The 19292-nt window shown below is 40.8% G+C and overlaps 1 protein-coding gene across 14 annotated transcripts in view; it reads left to right on the forward strand.

Moving 5' to 3' along the window:
• ENPP2 (ectonucleotide pyrophosphatase/phosphodiesterase 2) overlaps positions 1-19292 on the forward strand; it is a 65879-nt gene that overhangs the window by 9302 nt on the left and 37285 nt on the right. For 5 of the 14 annotated variants that reach the window (XM_085539377.1, XM_085539369.1, XM_085539370.1 and 2 more), the window contains exons 2-8: positions 4440-4542; positions 9379-9534; positions 11315-11440; positions 13398-13458; positions 14682-14779; positions 15769-15848; positions 17091-17210. In XM_085539377.1, the coding sequence (XP_085395503.1) occupies positions 4440-4542; positions 9379-9534; positions 11315-11440; positions 13398-13458; positions 14682-14779; positions 15769-15848; positions 17091-17210 (744 nt within the window). Of the gene's footprint in view, positions 1-3623; positions 4001-4034; positions 4143-4293; positions 4343-4439; positions 4543-9378; positions 9535-11314; positions 11441-13397; positions 13459-14681; positions 14780-15768; positions 15849-17090; positions 17211-19292 lie in introns of those variants that run through there. The other 9 variants (XM_015856201.3, XM_085539372.1, XM_015856204.2 and 6 more) reach the window with 6 other exon arrangements.

The following is a 19292-nucleotide window of genomic DNA, read 5'->3' on the forward strand; positions in this document are numbered from 1 at the left end:
GCCTCATATAGGGTGCTCAGAAATGCTGATGGGCTTGTAGGTGCCTCAGGCACATCTTGCCTCAGGTTGGACTGCAGTGAACTGTTATTTTGAAGACTTTAATTTATCTGTGATCCTCCCTGAGGGTCTGCTGCCTCCTTATGGATCTTTCTGGCCCAGAAGATCTTTCTCAGCCTGCTCCTTGACTGCACTTGAGCACATGGTTTGCATACCTTTCCCTTCAGGATGGTGATGAGCAGACAGATAATTGATGAGGCATTCGTTAAGCCCTCAGGCACTGCTGGGTGGTGTTTTCAGGCTCTTCATAAGCAGGCAGTTTCATGAGCACAGCCTGGCCTGTGTGTCTTCCAGTCTTACAGGGTAGCAGCAGATGTGGTGGAGGAGCCCATCATCAACCCTTGGACCACTGTCCTCTACCATGGAGATCACCTCCTTGATAAAATGGAGTTTTTCCATGTAAAAGGAAAAAAGATCCTTGCAGAAGCTTCTGTTAATCTCACCACATGTTCAACAACCCAAAGAAGGGACAGTCTGATTTTTGTTTCTCCTAACAGCTTCTTGTGCCCTATACCCTGCCTCCACCTTCACATATCCATATGAATATCTTCTATCCTTACCTATCTGTTATGAATGGATTGCATGTCTTTGTTTTCCAGTACAGCTTGTCAGCCATTTGAAGTTTATCCCTTGCTAAGCATGCAGTTCAGTTTCTGTATATGGCTGTGGCCTGATTGCCAGGCTAGTCTCTGCTGAGGTGCTGTTTGTTGCAGGCCACCATGTTCTCTATTGTCTTTCCTTCTGTTCTCTGACCCTGCTGGGTTTGTTCCTTCATCATGTTGGCTTTGCTGAAAATGTTGGGGTGTTTTCAGTGAGATGCCCACATCTTCATCATGTTTGCTTCAGTTGCTGGAGACTCACCTACTTCTGTGGTGTGCTGTATGGGTATCTGAGTGCATTCAGTTTGGAGACTGCGTGAATTCTGCAACAGAGTTTCTGTAGCTTATCAAAAGCTTTTGTGATTAGAAATCTTTCTACTTGACAAGCCTTTTTTTCTTGGCCATAACTATATGTAAAAGATGTATATGGAGGGAGAGGTCAAATTCACATTTCTGCTACTCATGTAGCTATCAACTACACTGGAAACTTTCACTCTGGTCCTCGTTATTTACTTGCTCCCACCTGTGCACCATGGAGATAAGGAGCTAGAAAGGCTTATTTTTCAGAGCCCACTCCATCCCCAGCTACTGACTCAGTCAATGTACTTGATTTCTCTGCGCTTTCCTTTCTCATTAAAAAACAGAAACCAAGAACAAAACCAGACACAAACAAACAAAATCACAAAACAAAACAGTTCAAGAAAACGTCAATTTTATACACGACAGTAAATATTGCCCTTCTTATAGTAACTGTGGAACAGAGATAAAGTAACTCTGGAACTGTCATAATATGAATTTCTCATTTGAAGTGTCACCTAGTGGCTGGTAGGAAGTTTTGCATTCTGAGTTAAACATAGTGCCATTACGTGTATTAAGCAGACAGAAATGCTAAATCCCCATACTCATACACAACAATTGATTAAAATGCATTTCACATTCTGTTGATCTTGTTAAAATCCCTTTTTCATGTAATTAAAATTTAAGCCCCAAATTCATACTGAACCACTGCGAGACCAAAGGGTCAGGAACATCTTATCTCTAATTAATTCTTTCTTTTTCTGACGAGTAGAAAGGAAATTAATTGCTAAAAAGTTAATTGCCAGTGCTCCCAGCAGTGAAATTTTCCCTGAACAAAATAATTAAACCTTGTTTATGCTAATCGGTTCCTTGTGCATCTGCAGGGTGGCTTCGGGCAGAATCCTTGTTACAAAAAGATTATTGTGCATCTGAGGATGTGGTCAGTTCAGAGCTACTGGAAAATGTGTCTTACATAACACATAAGAAAAATATTAGTAGTTTCAGGATCACTGTCATCTATAGTTCTCAAAGGATATTACAAAGGATGTTAATTAATATAACATACTTATAGTGTGAACCAGGAAAGTTAAAATGAACTCCTCCATTAACATGAACTTGTGCAGTTTTTATGCTCCGGAGATGTTACATGAATGAAATAAAATGATATCTATATTTTTATTTGGATAAACCCATTCTGCTGTATAATTTGGTCTTATTTCTTGTTTTGTTTTTTTGGGTGGTCATTTTTAACTTTTTTTTTTTTTTTCTTTTTTTTTTTTTTTCAAAAGAGCTCAGCACTTGCACATTAGGAAGACATGCAGAGACTGCACAGGCTTAGCATCTCTGAAACTGTGCCTGGATATGTTGCCTCAAAACTGACAACTGGATTTGAAAATGCAATTGTGTTTTGCCCAGGTCACCCCACTTGGTGGCCTGGGGATCCCAGGCTGGAAGAGCTCAATCTGCCGATTCTCATGCTTTGCTAGTCAAATCACGAACTTCATCAGTTGTGATAAGGGACACTGTAGAGAAATTTGGTGTCTGGTTTCCTTTCTCCTGCTGACATGCACTGCTGTACTTATTAGCACTTGCTGGTGAAGATGTTTAACCAAGGATATATCAGAGGCTAAGAGCGAATAACATTGTAGGAACAGCTAGTGCAAAATTTGGTTATTACTCTTCTCTAGACCTCTGTACATAGGTCGGTAGGTTGTTTTGTTGTTTTTGTTTTTGTTTTTTTGCTAGAGAAAGACTGCCTTCAGCAGATTATGCAACCTGTACTTCAGCTGCCTGTTTCATCGTCAGCCAAGCTGGTGATGAAGCAAACATTAGAAAAGTCTTAACTTCACACAGGAGTACAGTGTCCTGGTATAGCTAAGACTGAGGTCTTGCCGTGGTAAAAATGTTTCTCAGAAGCTTGCAGTGCAAAGATGCAGCTGCCCAATGGATCCACTCTTGGTTAAAAAACTGCGTTAAAAAGCATCAGCTCTGAGCCACGGGTGTTAGGCAGATGAGTTGGAAGAAGCAAAGAGGAGCTGCTGCCCTGCAAAGCTACGCAGTGGAGAGGGACAAATACTGCAGCAGCTAAAAAGTACCTCTCAGCAAAGCTGAAAAATGTGTGTGTTTCATATTGCAAGATGGTTTAAAGAAATTTGTTGTGTATTTCTCAATGCCACTATACAACGTGACAAGGTTGCAACTGGAGCTAAGTCTCTCCATAGGCTGAACAGCCTTGATTCTGTCCCTTTAAATGCCATTGTTAGTAAATACCTTAATGAAAGGAGCTCTCACCAAACCAAAAAAAAAAAAGTAAAAAATAAAAAGAGAAAGAAAAAAGTAGCAAACTACGTTGGTCAATAATTTGCCTCGGTAAACTGTATTTAAACAACCGATTTCAACTGTAATTCTGCTCAGCATTATTGCCTGCTTTGTAAATAGAAGCTCTTCTCCATACAGCTTAGCTTTCTGCTGCTGGGGAAGAAAATGGGAAAATGTGGGGCAGAGGGAACGTGCCACTTCTCTTCCTTTCCGAAAGGCTGTGGTTTCCAGCCCTCTGGGTAAAACTGTGTGTGTTGCCATCTCTCTGTGTCTTGCAGCGTGTGGGAGCTGAATGCCTACCCTGCGCTGGCAGGGGACACTGCGACCCGGCTGGCAGCGCAGAGTGAGAGCGAAGCCCAGGTTGCTGCCCCACGCTTTGTGGCACTGGAAGGAGGTGTGGGGATATTTCCATTCCGCAGCCTGGGCGAGCTTCCCCCCCTTCTTCTGCTTCTTCTCTGAGCCAGATGGAGACGCATTTGGTTTCTCTTTTAGCCATGTTACTTTTGCGAGGAGAATAAAATGAGCAGGAAAAGCTATTGGCCGCAGCGAGAGAAGAAAGCCCTGCTTTGCCAGAGGAAACCACATAAAAGTGTGCGTGTGTGTGTTTGGGGGGAGGGCGCAGCGAGGGATGATGCCTGGAGCTTCTTGCACTCAGAGCTGCGATTTGTGAGTGAAACATGATGAAATCACCCCCTGGACAAATCACACGAGCCTGTCAACCTCACCAGGTGGGATTACTTGTAGCTAATAGCCCGAACTCCCGGAGCAAACAGAGCTCTGCGCTCACTATAAAGCAAAAGGGACGGTACCGCACGGGCTTTTCAAGAATCCTCTAGTATGGCTAAGAAGGGCTGCTTCCACTTCCACCAGGTAGGGGAGGAAAGGAGCGTGTTTGCTTTTAGAGGAGGAGTAGCCCGTCTCTCCTGAATAAGGTCCTACAAAAAGGAGCATTTCAGCTTCAGAAAGAGATGTTTTATTCATAAACCCCTTCTGGTTTGTGCTACTCTAAAACGGTGACTCTGTCAGCTGCTGCGCCAGTGATGGGAACTGCTGTGCTGGGGAGCTCGAATGTACAGGGACCATCTCTGCCCTTTTAATCATAATACTCTTGGCTTGGAAGTCTGGGCATTTGCACCATCTGATCACTTTGCTGTTTTGCTTTTGCAGGTTATATCTTTATTTGCTTTTGCCTTTGGAGTAAATGTCTGCATGGGATTTACAACAAATCGCTTCAGGAGATCTGAAGAATGGGATGAGGGCCCAATCTCAGGTACAGTAACAGATGTAAATTGTGGATCTCTATATCCTTATGTTATGAACGGTGGTTAGAAACCATTCCTACTCTGAAACAGTAGTTTGCTTGTTCCTTTTACCTCTAGGATATAATGAAGAAATAACTCACTGAGCCTGAGTCAGTTGACCTTTGGGACTCACCTATAGGTCTCCTATTTACTTAAACTTTTGCTCTGTGTGCATGCGACTATGGAAAATCTAGCCTATTTTAGGCTTGAACACCATCAGTCTTGCAGAGATCAGTTTCCTTAGCTGCTTCACCTCTCCTGTGCTGTTTTATGCTCCATACGGTTTCCCTTTAGATCTAAAAGAAACAGCCCTATCTATTAGTTTAAGGGTGCCGGTTTACTTTTTGTAACTACTGAAGCGGTTTTCCTAATCTTGAGTAACGCTTTCAAGTATGTGCTGCTGAGGAAAGCTTTGGGGATTTCTGTGGCTTCTGAGGTCATGCTAGCTTGTGAACAGTAGAAGGCAGACATCTGACAGCAGAGAGGCTGAGCAGGTGTTAGCATCCTGCACCCAGCAGATGTGCTGTCTAGGGGTCGGCTGTTCACCTTTGAAGGAGAGCAAGAATGTGCCATAGAAAGGACTGTTTGTGTTCAGAGGCACTAAAGGGTTTTGTGAGCTCAGGCATCGTCTTGAGTGGAAAAATATATACAATGGAAAACTAGTGTTTTTCGTAACAAAACCTAAAATAGATGTGGAGTTGAGTTCCTTCTTCTGGGAGGAGGAAGGGAACCTGTGGTTCTTAGTGCTGGCTAATATAACTGAAGTGAAAGGGTTTCATTTTTAGTACCCTTCTGTAATGATAGCTTCTGAATTTTCATTGTAAACTCGTTTATGGTGGCCTGAGTTTGTTGTGTTCCTGGTGAAGAATAGTGTGATCTCCTCTCCCCTTCTATCAGAGAAACCAGCCACAGTCAGGATGCAGATCATTAAGCAGAGGTGTTTTAGGTAACTAGAAAGACATTGGCAGTTACTTTTGGTATTTATATTATAGTTAGACAAATATGCTCATAAATCAGTTTTCTTTCTAATTTAATCTCTAGTTTGTAGAGCAGTTGGGTAATGTGTGTAACAGTGATGTGAAGGATTTACATTTCACATCTTCAACACCTGACTGCTGACTGCTTCGCTTTCACTGGTGACTGGGCTTCGGGTCAGGGCTGCTTTACCCTGAGGTCCCAAAGGTCTGATACTGGGAACCAACTGCAGCTCATCAGTGCCAACTTTGCTGAGCACACCAGCGCCATTCAACACTGCCAGGGCTAGGAACAGCAGCTGTGTGCTGTTTCCAGTAGCAGGAAGGTTAGCTCAGAATCCCAGGAGAATAGTAAGAAACACAGGATATCTCCCAAAAAGGCAGGAGATAAGGGTTATTTGGGGGCAGTCAGTTGAAGATTCACATATGGTTGGGATTGGAGCTGAACCTGACATTGATGTAGTCTAGTCTAAGTGTCAACAATGAGAGACAAAAGATAATGGAGGGTTTTGTCCCATGTGTGTTTGGGCAGCCTCATTACTTTTACTGCAGTAAAAACTGGATTGTGATAACAAAGAAAAAGTTATTGGCACATGAGTCTGAAAAAGAAAATGAACTCTTAGGATAGAGAGGTTCATTTTTAACAAAATAAAAACATTATGATCAAGTAAACTATTTAGATTCTTGCAGTTGCTTGACTTCCAGTTGTACTTCATCAGAAGCCCAGCGTTAGGAAATATTCAGAATGAAAGATTGCCATAAATTCTTTTCCAATTCCAGTCTGCCTTGGCTTATTTATTTCCAGATTTCTTGGTGTTTAGAATTAATTGTTTTGTATTGACTAAACAGTCTCTTTACCAACCATTGCCACATATTACCAAGTTTTTACTTCTCTGGGGGTATGCCATGATTGTAGTCAAACTTCAGTTCTCTTCTAGTATAGAGCTCCTCTGTAAGTCAAATCTGACATATGATCTTTTTTTTCCATAGCCCATTATATATAGTACATGCATGCCAAAGAAGTATCACAATGCCTATAATGTTTTCTTGGCCTCATTTTATGGTGTATAGATAGTGTATAGATCTCCAATATATATAAAAGACAATCATTAGATGGCTGTTTTGAGGAGAAAAGAAGAGTGCTTGAAAGGGATATGGAAAGCTCTATCTATTAGCAAGGAAGAGGAAGATCTTCATGTGAGAAATTCTTTTGCCTGTTGCATGGAGGCAAATGTGTAGAATTTGCAGACAGATGCAGGAATTTTGAAACTGTGTAAGTTTGTTCTGTACAAGGGCTTCTGTCAGTATGAAAATGCTAACCATGAATGGGGCTCCTGATGATATATTTTCAAACTATTCTGCATGCACCAGTAGTTGTGCCATGGCATTGTGCACGACCTGAAAATCATGGTCTGGCTGCAAAGTTGAGGTCAGGCATGGTAAACAAAGGAACGATCTTAATGTATAATATACAATGTACACAGAGATCAGGGAGTTAAACCACATCTAGTTTTGTGTTGCTATGCGGAAAGTGTCTTACATTGACTCAGGCCTTGTATTTGCTATGGAATTTGGGAAAAATTGGCACACCACTAATAGAGAGGTTGCCAAGAGATCTGGAAAAAATAACAAATGAAGTAGCTAGGCTAAGCCATCCTCATGTGAAATGGAAACCCTAATTACAGTCAAAGAAGATGGAGGTAGAGGGAAGCTTGACCAGCTCTGTAGACGTTATCCCAGTACACAGGCAGTTATTTCTGAAGTGCTGCTGACAGATCTTGGTCTAACCTGTTCTTCGGATCTCCAAGATCAGAGATTGCACAGCTTCTGTTAGCAATTTGTTCTGGTGGTTGCCTGATAAATGAACTGCCCTTTACAACAGCTAGGCATTCCTTCAGATAGAATTGGTGCTGTTACTTCTGTGACTGGTGGTCAAGTTTCCACCTTCTTCTTCCTAAACCCATGTCAGTGTGCGTCTCTTGGCCTTCTGAAATGGTGTCCTTTTCATTCCTTTGAAATGAAGAAAGCAATGCCAGTGTAAGTACTACATAGTCTATGGTTGTATGTAATATCTTTGAATCCAGATTTGCAGTTTATTCAGTCAGTGATTATATGAGTCTATTACACAGCTTCCAAAGGGAAAGTAGCAGGTTAAATAACAGAATTATTCTTTGGTAACATATATTCAGGAACATTTGGCCCAAAGAATCTGTCATTAATAGGGACCAATACTTCATATCTCTGAAAACCTGAGTGTTTACATGCTCTGAAACAATTCTCATGTGATTATTTTCCCACAGAGACTTGTGGCCTTTTTGTGTGACCAAAGAAAACACTAGTCTGTGTATTGACAGCACAGATAAGCCACTTTTAGACCCAAGGAGGTCCAGGTGACCAAAATATTGAGTGGAAGTTAATGGTCCTTCAGGGTCCCTTCTAACTCAGGGTATTCTTTGATTCTATGATTTTACCTTTACCAGCTTGCAGATGAATGTGCCTTGCCACTGTTGTGATCAGTGATGACAGTCATTGTCGTTTTACCTTCCCCCACCCACCATAACCTTACTGAAGGACTGTTTTGCAGCCCAGTTTATTCCTTGAAGTATTTAATGCTGGTGTCCAGCCCGTGTTGTCGCCAGCGCTACAAGAAAAATAGCGGACCTGTACTGCTGGTGATAGCAGCCAATGCAACATATACCACCTCTAACCTTCCTCTCCATCTTCTTTTCTACTCATTTTCAGTGTTGGAATAGTGCCATCGTATTTGGAAACAGATTTTTTTTTTCTCATTTTATGTGGGGACTAAACTTTCAGCCATAAGAGTAGAAAAAAAATACATGAAAGATCGGAACGGCTCTTTCCCAAAAGTGCCATTGCATCATTTCTCTTAAAATCATTCCGCTAACCATGCTGAGGTTTGCCGAAGCCAAAACATGGTCTAAAAGAAAAAGGCTTAATTTTAATTGGTCCCTCAAAGTACCGGTGACATTGTGAAATATTCCTTGGAACTCTTCTGTTTTTAAGGAATAACATGAATGTATCTCATTTTATTTCATAAAATAGCATTACCCCTGCAGAGCAGTACACAGCTTCCCTGCTTTATATAAGCTGCTACATAGGAATCTTTGGTAGGAAAAATTGATGAGATAATAAATTTTGAGAAAATAGCTGGGAAACACACATCAACTCTGACAATAAGGGTCCCAGCTAGTAGGTTATTGAAGTCATGCATTATTCATGGTTTCAGACTATCAGTCTTCCATTTAGTTTTGCACATCAAATACACAGACTTCTTACATATTTCAGTATTTTGTTTAGATTTTATAATTTAATGCTCTGCAGAAGCCCACCAAAAAGCCTTGCTTTATTGCTTCTCACTTAACTTATAGAGCATCTCATGGTTTTCACCCATGCTTGACATCGATTTGGTACCTTCCAGTACAGTAGACCAAGTCCTGCTGACTGCATGTAGATTAACTGCAGTTTTTTCCTAGGCGAACTGCCCAGCCAACCATGTAAATGTCACCTGGCTTTTGAAAACAAAGGCCTGTTTCTAAGGAGTAGCTGCAACTCCTGGAATTAGGCTGTGCATATTTTAATACATTTCTGCTAATGATTATTAATGATAAAGACATCCATTTCTATATGGAATGTTATCACAGCACGCTGCTTCCTCTTTTTGCTTCTACAAGCTACCCTTCTCTTCTCACTGTTCCCTTCCCTAAGCAGGCAGCAGAGGTTTCACTTATCCAAATGGCTTGGGGCTGAGTCACCTGCCCCTGCTGCCACTACTGGCCTGACAGATGTTGCCCTGTTTTTTGTTCCACACAGTCCTGTCAGATTCCCCCTGGATCAGTACCTCTGGCTCCTGCAAAAACAGATGCTTTGAACTTCAAGAGGCAGAGCCTCCTGGCTGCCGCTGTGACAACCTGTGCAAGAGCTACAACAGCTGCTGCTTCGACTTTGATGAGCTGTGCTTAAAGACAGGTAGGATGGGTCTCCTGCCCTGCACTGATGATGCCTGGCTTATGTGAATGATTGGGACTGGCCACCATTATCCAGCACTCCCTGCCATAATCTGGGTCTTCTGCTCCCCTTGCTGGCTGGGCTTGTCTTGACCCAAAATGCAGTCCATGTATCCTTGCTGGGAGTAGAATGGATACGCATCTATTGCTGCTGGGCTTCTGCCATAGTTTCTGCAGAAAAGGGCAGAGTACTGCTTGTCCTACCTGAAAAAGAGATGTTCTGATACTCATTTACAAACAATAATTAGTATTCAGGCACCAGTTGTCCTTCCAGGTTACAGTGAAGAGATGGTAAAGACAGGAGTTGGTCTCTCAGTGTCAGCCATCCTTTTTTCTCCAAAGTGATAACTTAATAATTGAGCTGTTAATGTTCGCTTTTGGATTGTTCATTGCATTTATTTGTGAAAGTACCCTGGAGGCTGGGAGTACTAAAGCAGCACAGGTCTGTTCAAAGAGGACAGGCCGGGTTTGTTGCCATTGCTCCAGACGCATATAACACACCAGTAAAGATGTTTACTTTCAATTCATTAGACCCCGGGGAGTGGAAATACAGATCTATGTTCACTTTCTGTTTTTCATGACTCATAGGAGAGGGAAACTTCAAAGAGGGTCATGAGTGATGTTTTGTTTCTTAATGTAGTGCATTTGAATTATTAGTTGTACTCATCTCTTTGAGTGTTTGCTTAGTGGTCAGAGTTGACACAGGTGCCTTCTACTTTTGCCATTAAATGTTTCCTTGCTTTATCAAGGAATTACACTTACAAAGCAAATAGAAGAGTTCCTCAGCCTTCGGTCCACAGGGTACATTATCCACTTAAATGTGTGGATACCTCTGTAGCTCTTAGAATTGTTGTGTACATCTTCTTATAATTCCATAGGTATTTATTAAGACAATTATCACATATACAATAGGTAAATATTATATATTTATTGGAAAAAAGTCTCAAATCAAGGAGAAAATGGGAAGAGAAATTGCTCGGGTGTTTTTTTTTTTTTTAAACTAGTTGCATGATGTCAAAAGCAATCTTTTAAGTTTCCTATTGCTTGGGCCAGGACATATGGGAAACCATACAGTTATATCCTCAGGTCCCATTCTAAAATGTAGCACCGTACTGTGCTGGAGAGAATACCCTAATTTAGACAGGCCCTTAGATCCTAACGACATTTGCAAGATAAGAAGACTGTGCCACATTTCTTCAAGTTCTTCTAACTTTGCAGTTGGTGCTGAATCTCATCCACTGAGGTATTAGAAAGCTCCTTCTGTCTGTGAGGAGCTGATGGGAGCATAATATAATATCAGTTTCTGTCCACATAATCTCTTTCCAGCTTTCTCTTATTTCCCACAGGTCAAACTGAGGACTTGTATATTTGAGCAAAAAAGGATGAATTGTACAAAAACACCAACATTTCTAGTTTACACTCCAGACAAATCCATTTATCTTTCGACAGCCTTTCTTTTCTTCTCCTCTCCATGTACTTCCTGGCATTCCAGTTGTACAAAGCCTAGACTACAACAACTGTTTGTAGCAGAAGCACTTGTGTGGATGCAAGAGTCCTCCTGTATCTGCAGGACACAAGGGTCCCTTTTGTTTCTGCTTGACATACTTGAGAAGTCTTGAAATCACAAAATTGGGGCAATAAATTTAAGACCCTATAAAGTTGGATGTAGTCATTATGGCTTGAGTGAGTGCTTTCTGTTTTGATTATAATCTCTCATTCTTGCTTGCTTGTGAATATTTTAGCTCGAGGCTGGGAGTGTACCAAAGACCGCTGTGGAGAAACCAGGAATGATGACAATGCTTGTCACTGCTCTGAAGACTGCTTAAGTAGAGGAGACTGTTGCACTAATTACCAAGTCATTTGCAAAGGTATGTCTTTGGTCTTCCTGCCTCTTATCTTTTGAACCTGACAGTAGGCAGCCCTACTGGTAAAGTCTTTTCTAGAGAAGGACACCTCTCTTTGTTTTGCTCTGAATTTTGGGAATAGGGAGGAAGAAAGGGGAGTTACACTGGTGAGTTTTGGACTCCTAGTGGAGGTGAATGCAACTAATTTCTTGACAGTAGGAAACCTGTAGAGATACTGAAAGACAAAGATTAGGCATGGGTGAGCAGAGTTTAAAACAAAACTCAAAAAGTATTCAGCTGCATTTGACTGCATCACAAGGAAAGCTGGGAGATCTGCTGGTTTCAGAAGGAACTGAGCATTCCTAGATGGGAATCTCTGTCTCCAAAACCTCTCCCATCCCTACTACAAAAGCACCTATTCAAGCTACTACTTGCATTGAGTAGGCTTTGTTTCTTGCAGGACAGTGTTTCTGAGAATATAACAGCTTTAATTTATAGATGGGGTAGCAAGGGCTCTAGGTAACAAAATGGGAACGACCATATCACCTTCTAGACACATGATGTCTGCCATACAGCCTTAACTGGCTGATGGGAGGTACAGGGTGAAGGCTTAATTGTCACCTCATACCCAGTCTGGAGCTTGTCCTGCCTTGCATAATGTGGCTCCCATTATGGGGAGGTCTTCTGGTCCTTGGAAATGAACCTTAGAAGCTGTTACTATTCTATTTCACCTAGCTTTAAATTTTTCATTTGTTTAACAGTGGAGTTTCCAAATGCTGAAAGTGGGATTTTCTTTACTTGAATTTTGCTGTTGGGAATCCAGGTGAAACATGCGTCTTTCAACAAGTCTCCATAGATTACATTCTTCCTCTTCCCAATGAGACCCAAGGCTTAGACTACTTAAATACTGATATAGTTCTCCATTCCTTACTTTTTTTGTGAGCTCCCATTTAGAAGGGTCAGGACAGAGGAATTTACATGTGCTGTTTAATGTACATAATCTTTTTCTGATTGCCTAATAACAAATTATCTCAACGATCCTGGTGTTCTGATAGGAATAAGCCTTATATGAGAACCATGCTTCCTCTTTATTCATGCTTTTGCTTACCTGAGGACAGTGTTTATTTTTATTTTTCCTTGGAAATCCTCCCTCTACATCCCGTAATGGTCAATTGGAATTGCTGCAAGACACATTTCCTGCAGATATTTTCTATGGTGCTTTTTGTTTTGTTCTTTTGATTGAGCTACAGTCCCCTTAATAGTGCTAGGTTCAGGAAGTAAGCCTCATTAGCTAATAATTTGTTTTTCAGCTGACCCGTGAAAGTGCAAGTCATGAGCCAATCTATAGTCAGCATTCAGTAGTGAAAGCCTTAACAAAATAGTTAATTATGTAAAGTAATAAGCCAGCTCTGAAAGACCATTAATACTTCTTTTTTCTCGGCTGCGCCTGAGTCTCACCTGATCCACGAGCTGTTCAGCTCCTTAAACCAGCTGGAAACTATTTAGAGTTGTTTTTCTTCCCTAGAAAGAGTTTTATTTTATTATTTTGTGTCTTTAGCCAGCTGAAGCATGTCATGGAGACGTCAGGCCTGGCGGGATGGAGGGTATGAATTGGCAACCAGCAGTGTTGTACTTTTCTGACAACCTGAAAATAATAATAAAATAATTTTTAAAATGACTGTTGTTGCTAAAGTTTTACTACCGTTTCCTTCATGCAAAATAGTAGTTTTAGCTTTAGTTTGAAGAGCTGCTTCTAGAAGCAACAGTTTGGATATTCTTGTTGAACAGAATGTAACCAGAACACTTGTGCAGCTTTGTGGAAGGAACCTGATCATTGCAAAAACAGGATGAGGCAGTCTATTAGAAGAATTAGATTTTATTTATTTATTTATTTATTTTGAGTTTTTCTTTGCAACCTGAGGCTGTATTCACAGAATTATTTATTTATTTTTTCTTAAACTCTGATTTGAATTTCTGGTAGGAGAAACCCACTGGGTGGATGATGACTGTGAAGAGATAAAAACTCCCGAATGTCCAGCAGGGTAAGTGCTTTGCTTGTTACCCTAAAGCCAAGTACAACAAGGACACTGGTCTGGCATTCTGAACATCATGTTTCTGCTTTATCTTTGTAAAGCTTTTGCTGGATGGTTTAGTTGCTTACTTTTCTGTCCTTCACGGTTTGTACAATTGGGTTGTTAATGTGAGCAATGATGAATGATATGGGGGCTTGAACTCTTGTCCTTGGATCACCTTTGATGGGTTTGCCTGCTTTATTTATCTGAGCAGGAAAGATAATTAAACACCATTTAAGACCTTGGGAATTTTTTTCCAGTTTCTCTAAAATTTAGACTGGCTCAGGCCTTTTAAAAATTATTATTATTTTTTATTTTTTGTTATTAATATTATCTTACTAAGTGAAGGGATTTCAAAACTGCAGTGGGTAATAGGCTTGACTTAAACAAACAAACAAATGAAAAGCCAAGAATAACACTGAAAATGGAAGAGCATCTGAAACCAGTTATCTTACTATTATGCTTAAAGGCAAATATCTGCTTAGGTGCTGCACTGGGCTGCAGCTCAGTCTGTGCTACCAGGAGAAGAGTTTGGAGGAAATAAGAGCTCCTGTTCTCCTGGCAACAGTGATGTCTTCTTACCCCTGCAGTGAGTGACCATCGCTAAACACTTGCATGGAGCATGTCCACCCAGGACACATCTATGCCTGCTTGGATTCAAATCCAAGTAGAAGTAATAAACAAAATATAATAAAATGACATGAAATACCATCATATTTAATATGTGAGAATGGGCTCTGCCTTTTAGAGCTTGCAGCAGATGCCATATGGACTTTTTGTCAAAACATAAGAGCAGCTGTCCTGAAACATGTGGTTTTTAACTACAGATTGTGTGCTAGGGTGGGTACTAGTGCACACAATTTGTTGTTGTTGTTTTTGCTCTCCTCCATCTCTTTCTGTAAGCATTTGTCTTTTTGAGCTGTGAACTTCTGGCTGCCTAGGGATGATTATTATTTTTTTATGTTGGAATGTAGCCCTTTAGCTGACTGTGACCACAGTCTGAATGTTACTAAGCATGAAGATTATCGGTTTATGCTGATCTGTTAAGTAAGCAAGTAAGCAAAGTAAAAAAGACACATAGCGCATATGGTAACTGTACTTTAAATTCTCTGGAGTCTCAATTAGCAAGTGAAAATAAAAAGAAATATCATTCTGAAATGCTGACTTATACTCCTGCTGCTTCTGCTTTTTAGCTTCGTTCGTCCTCCTTTGATCATCTTCTCTGTTGATGGTTTCCGTGCATCATATATGAAGAAAGGGAACAAGGTCATGCCCAATATTGAAAAACTGAGTGAGTACATCTGTTTTCATACAATAAACGAAAGACAGTCTCATGCAGTCTGGTTGTTTTCATTGTGTATTGAGTAACAAGAGTCAGCATGAGTCTGGCCTGTAGAAGGGCTCTGCCAAATGCAGGGCTTTTCTGACTCAAAACCCTAATAAAGATTGCATTTATTTTCCATAAAAGCAAATTGCATTAGCCCCCTTAGGTTTAGATAGTATCATCTGGTGGCTTGAAGGACCCTAGCTAAAGCAGCCTACAGCAAAGAGTGAGGAGAGAGCTGCTTTAGGGAGCACAAATCAGAATGGGTGGTGTTAATTTGGTTTGTCAGCAAATAAATGAATCTGCAGTACGTGATAAGTATCACGCCCTTGTATAGGCTAGTTGAGATGTGCCTGCAAAATTTTGCACTTCAGTCACAAATGTGAAAGACGTGGGTCCTGGTTTTGTGGTGTACCGGACATGCTGTATGTTTGAACTTTTCAGTGTAGGATGGTAGCTTGCGTACGTGCTCATATCCTTGAAAAGTGTTTTTTTTTCCCCTGTGTGTTTGCTGGCCCTTGCATTTGTGTAGCCATTTGGGGAGCTGTGGCCAAAGCCTGTTGTGAAACTCCCGCTTCAGTGTATTTGTCATTTAAAATTAGCCTGTGATTTCTCATGTTCCTTTACTTAACAGCAAGGCACTTCCAATGACTATGAACACTGAAAGGGGGCTAACTTGTAAGGAACAGCAGTCCATGGAATTGTAGCTGGTTTATTAGTACTAGCTTCTCTGTTTCAGCTGTTTACTGTGAAATATAAAGTAGCATGTGTGGATTTAGCACTGCAGGAAGACTTGCCAGTGGTCACCGGAGGACGTTCATTTAAATTGGTTAAAATTTAACCACGTTCTGCAGATTTTCAGAATTCAGCATTTTTTAAAAAAATTATTTTACTTTTTCTTTTTTATGTCCCAGAGTTTCATTGTCTAACGTTTGCATTCCCTACTGATTTTTCAGGATCATGTGGAACACATTCTCCTTACATGAGGCCGGTCTACCCTACAAAAACCTTCCCCAACTTGTACACCCTTGCTACTGTAAGTCCTTGGGAAGGATTTTTTGATGATAAAATGTTGCACTTCACTAGAAATGTGGGTTGTGGGAAGCGAGATTTGCTTTTTAAATAAAACTCCTTCACAGTTAATCCTTTTCTCCCTTATGTTAAGTAGGTTTTTGAGGGGTTTTTTGGTGTTTTTTTTTTTTTTCCATTATTTTGAAGTTTTGAGATAAAGCATTTCTCTCTAAAGTGCACAATGTTACAGCTTTCCTGCATTTCCCTATGCTTGTTTGTGCAGTTATTTGTACTGCTGTATAATTACAGGTCATGGTTTTTCTGGGGGGAAAAAAAAACAACAACCCAGAATACAACCAGCAGTTGTTCTTTCATTGGAGGAGCTGAAGTCAGTAGGGCTGACTTAGCAACCTACTTAAAATTTACAGCTGCCGAACGTGTCTGGATGCTACTTTGGCCCTGCACTAAATGAACCATCATTTCTGTGCTCTGGTGGCACAGCTGGTGGCCAGGCTGTCCCCAGTCTGAGATGCAAATGCTGCCATGTGACAATGCTCCTGAAGCAGAAGCCTTGTTGCTTTTTTTTTTTTTTTTTTTTCCCTTCTTTTTCTTCCTTCAGCCTCTGCACAAACCTTAAGATAAAAGAGAGGGACAAACAAGTAGCTGAGCATGGGAGAGGGTGGGAGAGAAAGGGAGAAGATCAGAAACCTATTAAATTACCTTTACTTCTGGAGAAGTTGAGGTATAAAGCCTCTGGGTTTATATCACTGTTTGGGTGTCTTGCCTCGGTTTCCTCTTAGAAATAGGCACCACGGAGGCACTAGCAAAGATAAACCATTATAAAATGGGAATGCAGGTTGTAACTCTTGCTACTGGAAAATGAATCACTGTTTCCAGAAAGGGAATTGATAAAGAGGAACTCTAAGTTCAAATCAATCTTCATTTTTTTTAATTTTTATTTTTTATTTTTTTGCTTATCTTTGATGGCCTCAGAGCAACTTCTAACCAGTGTGAAAATACTTCAAAGTATCCAGCAGCAGAAGTTTTTGTGCTTTCTTTTTTTTTCTTTTAGCACAATTCAGTCATTTCCTGCTGTTTTCACTACTAAAGCCAATTTTAAATGTGCTTATCTTGAAGTTAAAACCTTTTTTGGTGCACTGTTACAAAGACACCCATTTTAAAATAATTCAGTGGTATTTGCAGGTAGCTATGAGGACTGCATTTATGTGCATTAGGGTTTTACTAATTAATCTACTTCTGCACAAAGGGACTCTATCCTGAATCACATGGAATCGTTGGCAATTCAATGTATGACCCAGTGTTTGATGCCAGCTTCAGTCTTCGAGGGCGAGAGAAATTCAATCACAGATGGTGGGGAGGTCAACCAGTAAGTTTCAGATTCCCTCTTCCTCTCTCCCTCCTCCTTCCCCTCCCCCTGTGCTGTGGAACATGGCCAATAATAATAATTAAAAAAATACATCTGTGAACAATTTGTACCTGATCTCCCCATGGCTGGCCCTGCGTCTATCAATGTAATGTAACATTTGGAGTTGGCCTTTGCTTTTCAGCATAATAAAGCCATTGATTATGGAAAGGTGCTTGTGTTGATAAGTATAAATTAGATGTGGCTAGGAAAAAACCCTCACTTTAGGCAGCAGTTTAACACAAATTACTGTATTTTCGTCACTGTGGCACAGTGTTTCCTTTTCATCATGGGTTTCTCAGGTTTTCATCCTAGTAATGTTCTTGTGGCAGTTTTAGTATTAATGTTCTGTCAGAGTAGCATGGCACAACTTCATAATTATTATTTGTTAAGTCCACAAGTGATTGCTGTTACCTGACATGCTGCAGAGGGTGTAGGAGTTTGTGAATAAATTTATGCCTAGAACACAGCATCAATGGCTGATCAGAGCTCTCTCTTGAATAAGCACTACAATTGGTTTTCTCCGAGGTCTGAATCCTTATTTTGGGCATGGTAATGGCCTCCTTCTAAGAAAGTCCCTTTGCTTCTGCTGAACTTTCTCCTATTACCACATCCTTCAGTGACCAGCTTTAATTTGCCTCCAAATATAGTTTTAAATTAAACTAATAAGTTTTACATGCAAGCAGCCAAGGCGCATATACTACATTGATTATTTGGGGACCTAGCATGTAAAAACATCCTGAGCACTTAAATCAGTGAAATCAGGAAAAGACAGGGAGGAGATCTTATCAGTGCTTACAAATGTATATAAGGTAGGTGTCGAGAATGGGGCCAGACTCTTTGCAGTGGTGCCTAGTGGCAGGACAAGGGACAACAGGCAGAGTTCTCTTCCAGCCTCTATGGTTTTGGGATGGAGGTGGGTATTGGAAGGGGACTGGGAACACCATAGTCTGTCATTGCTGTTTGCTCAAGTGATCAGTGTCATCCTCCAAATCTCTAAGACGTTAATATCCCAGGAGACAAAAGGAAGTTACTTAGCAAGCATGTGCTATTTGTCCACATGTGGTTTTAGTCCTCAAGAAATGCGAGACAAGACCATTTGGAGTTGCAGGCAGATGTCTGGTTGTAGCTGAGCCAGAATGAGGTATTTGTGCACTTGTAAAATTTGTCAGCAGTAATGAGGGGCGTAGCTGCTCCCTCACCCAGAAATGACCTGGGTTAGTTTTTAGCATAGGTTGCACAGAGTAGAGAAGGTGATAAAGTCCCAGGCTGTTATCCATCTAGATCTGGGCAAAGCAGCAGGATCAAAACTAGTGAACAGCAGTGAAAGGGTGACAGCAGGTATCTTCTTCCTCCATTGTAGCTACAGCAAGAGCCACACACTGAATGGCATCTGCAGTGTGCTTGCTGCCATCCAAACATCAATCACATGGACAGTGTTGTGGGTCAGCTGTTTGATAGCTTGTTAGATAGCTGCAAATTTAATTGTGCGTCTCAACCAAGTTTATGCAGGAATAACTCAAACTTACTTTCAGGGACTGTACAAATGTCTCTATTTTTAAACTGCAATATTTTTATAGCCTGTGTTGATTGCATCAGCTGTCATATTGAGTGGGGGATATTGGGTAATTCTAACACCCACTCATTAGAAACACCTCTGCTATTGCAGAGAATATAAGTCATTCTGGATTGTAAACAAGGGTCATGAAAAATGTCAGCTGAAAAGAGTTCAAGGAAGTTACACAACTGTGGATGACCACATGCTAGAAAAAAATTCTCAGAGGATCGAGGGGACTGTTGTATATATAAGTAAGGATGTTAAAATAGAACAGCTGATCCAAGGAAGTGTTAAAAGAAAAATACAGGGATCAGATAATAAGCTGGAAATCTCCTTGGAGAATTGAGAACATACATAGAGGGACAGCTGTAATTCAGTTCCTACATGTTTATTATGAGGAGAACCTGTAAGTTTGGTAAATGTTACTGAGTGGCCACACTGCCTGGGTAAGAAGAGAGAACATTTCTGCAAGAAATATACTGACATAA

Source organism: Coturnix japonica, chromosome 2 (assembly GCF_054131305.1).
Source record: "Coturnix japonica strain WE chromosome 2, WE-NBRP24, whole genome shotgun sequence".
Taxonomy (NCBI): Eukaryota; Metazoa; Chordata; class Aves; order Galliformes; family Phasianidae; genus Coturnix; species Coturnix japonica.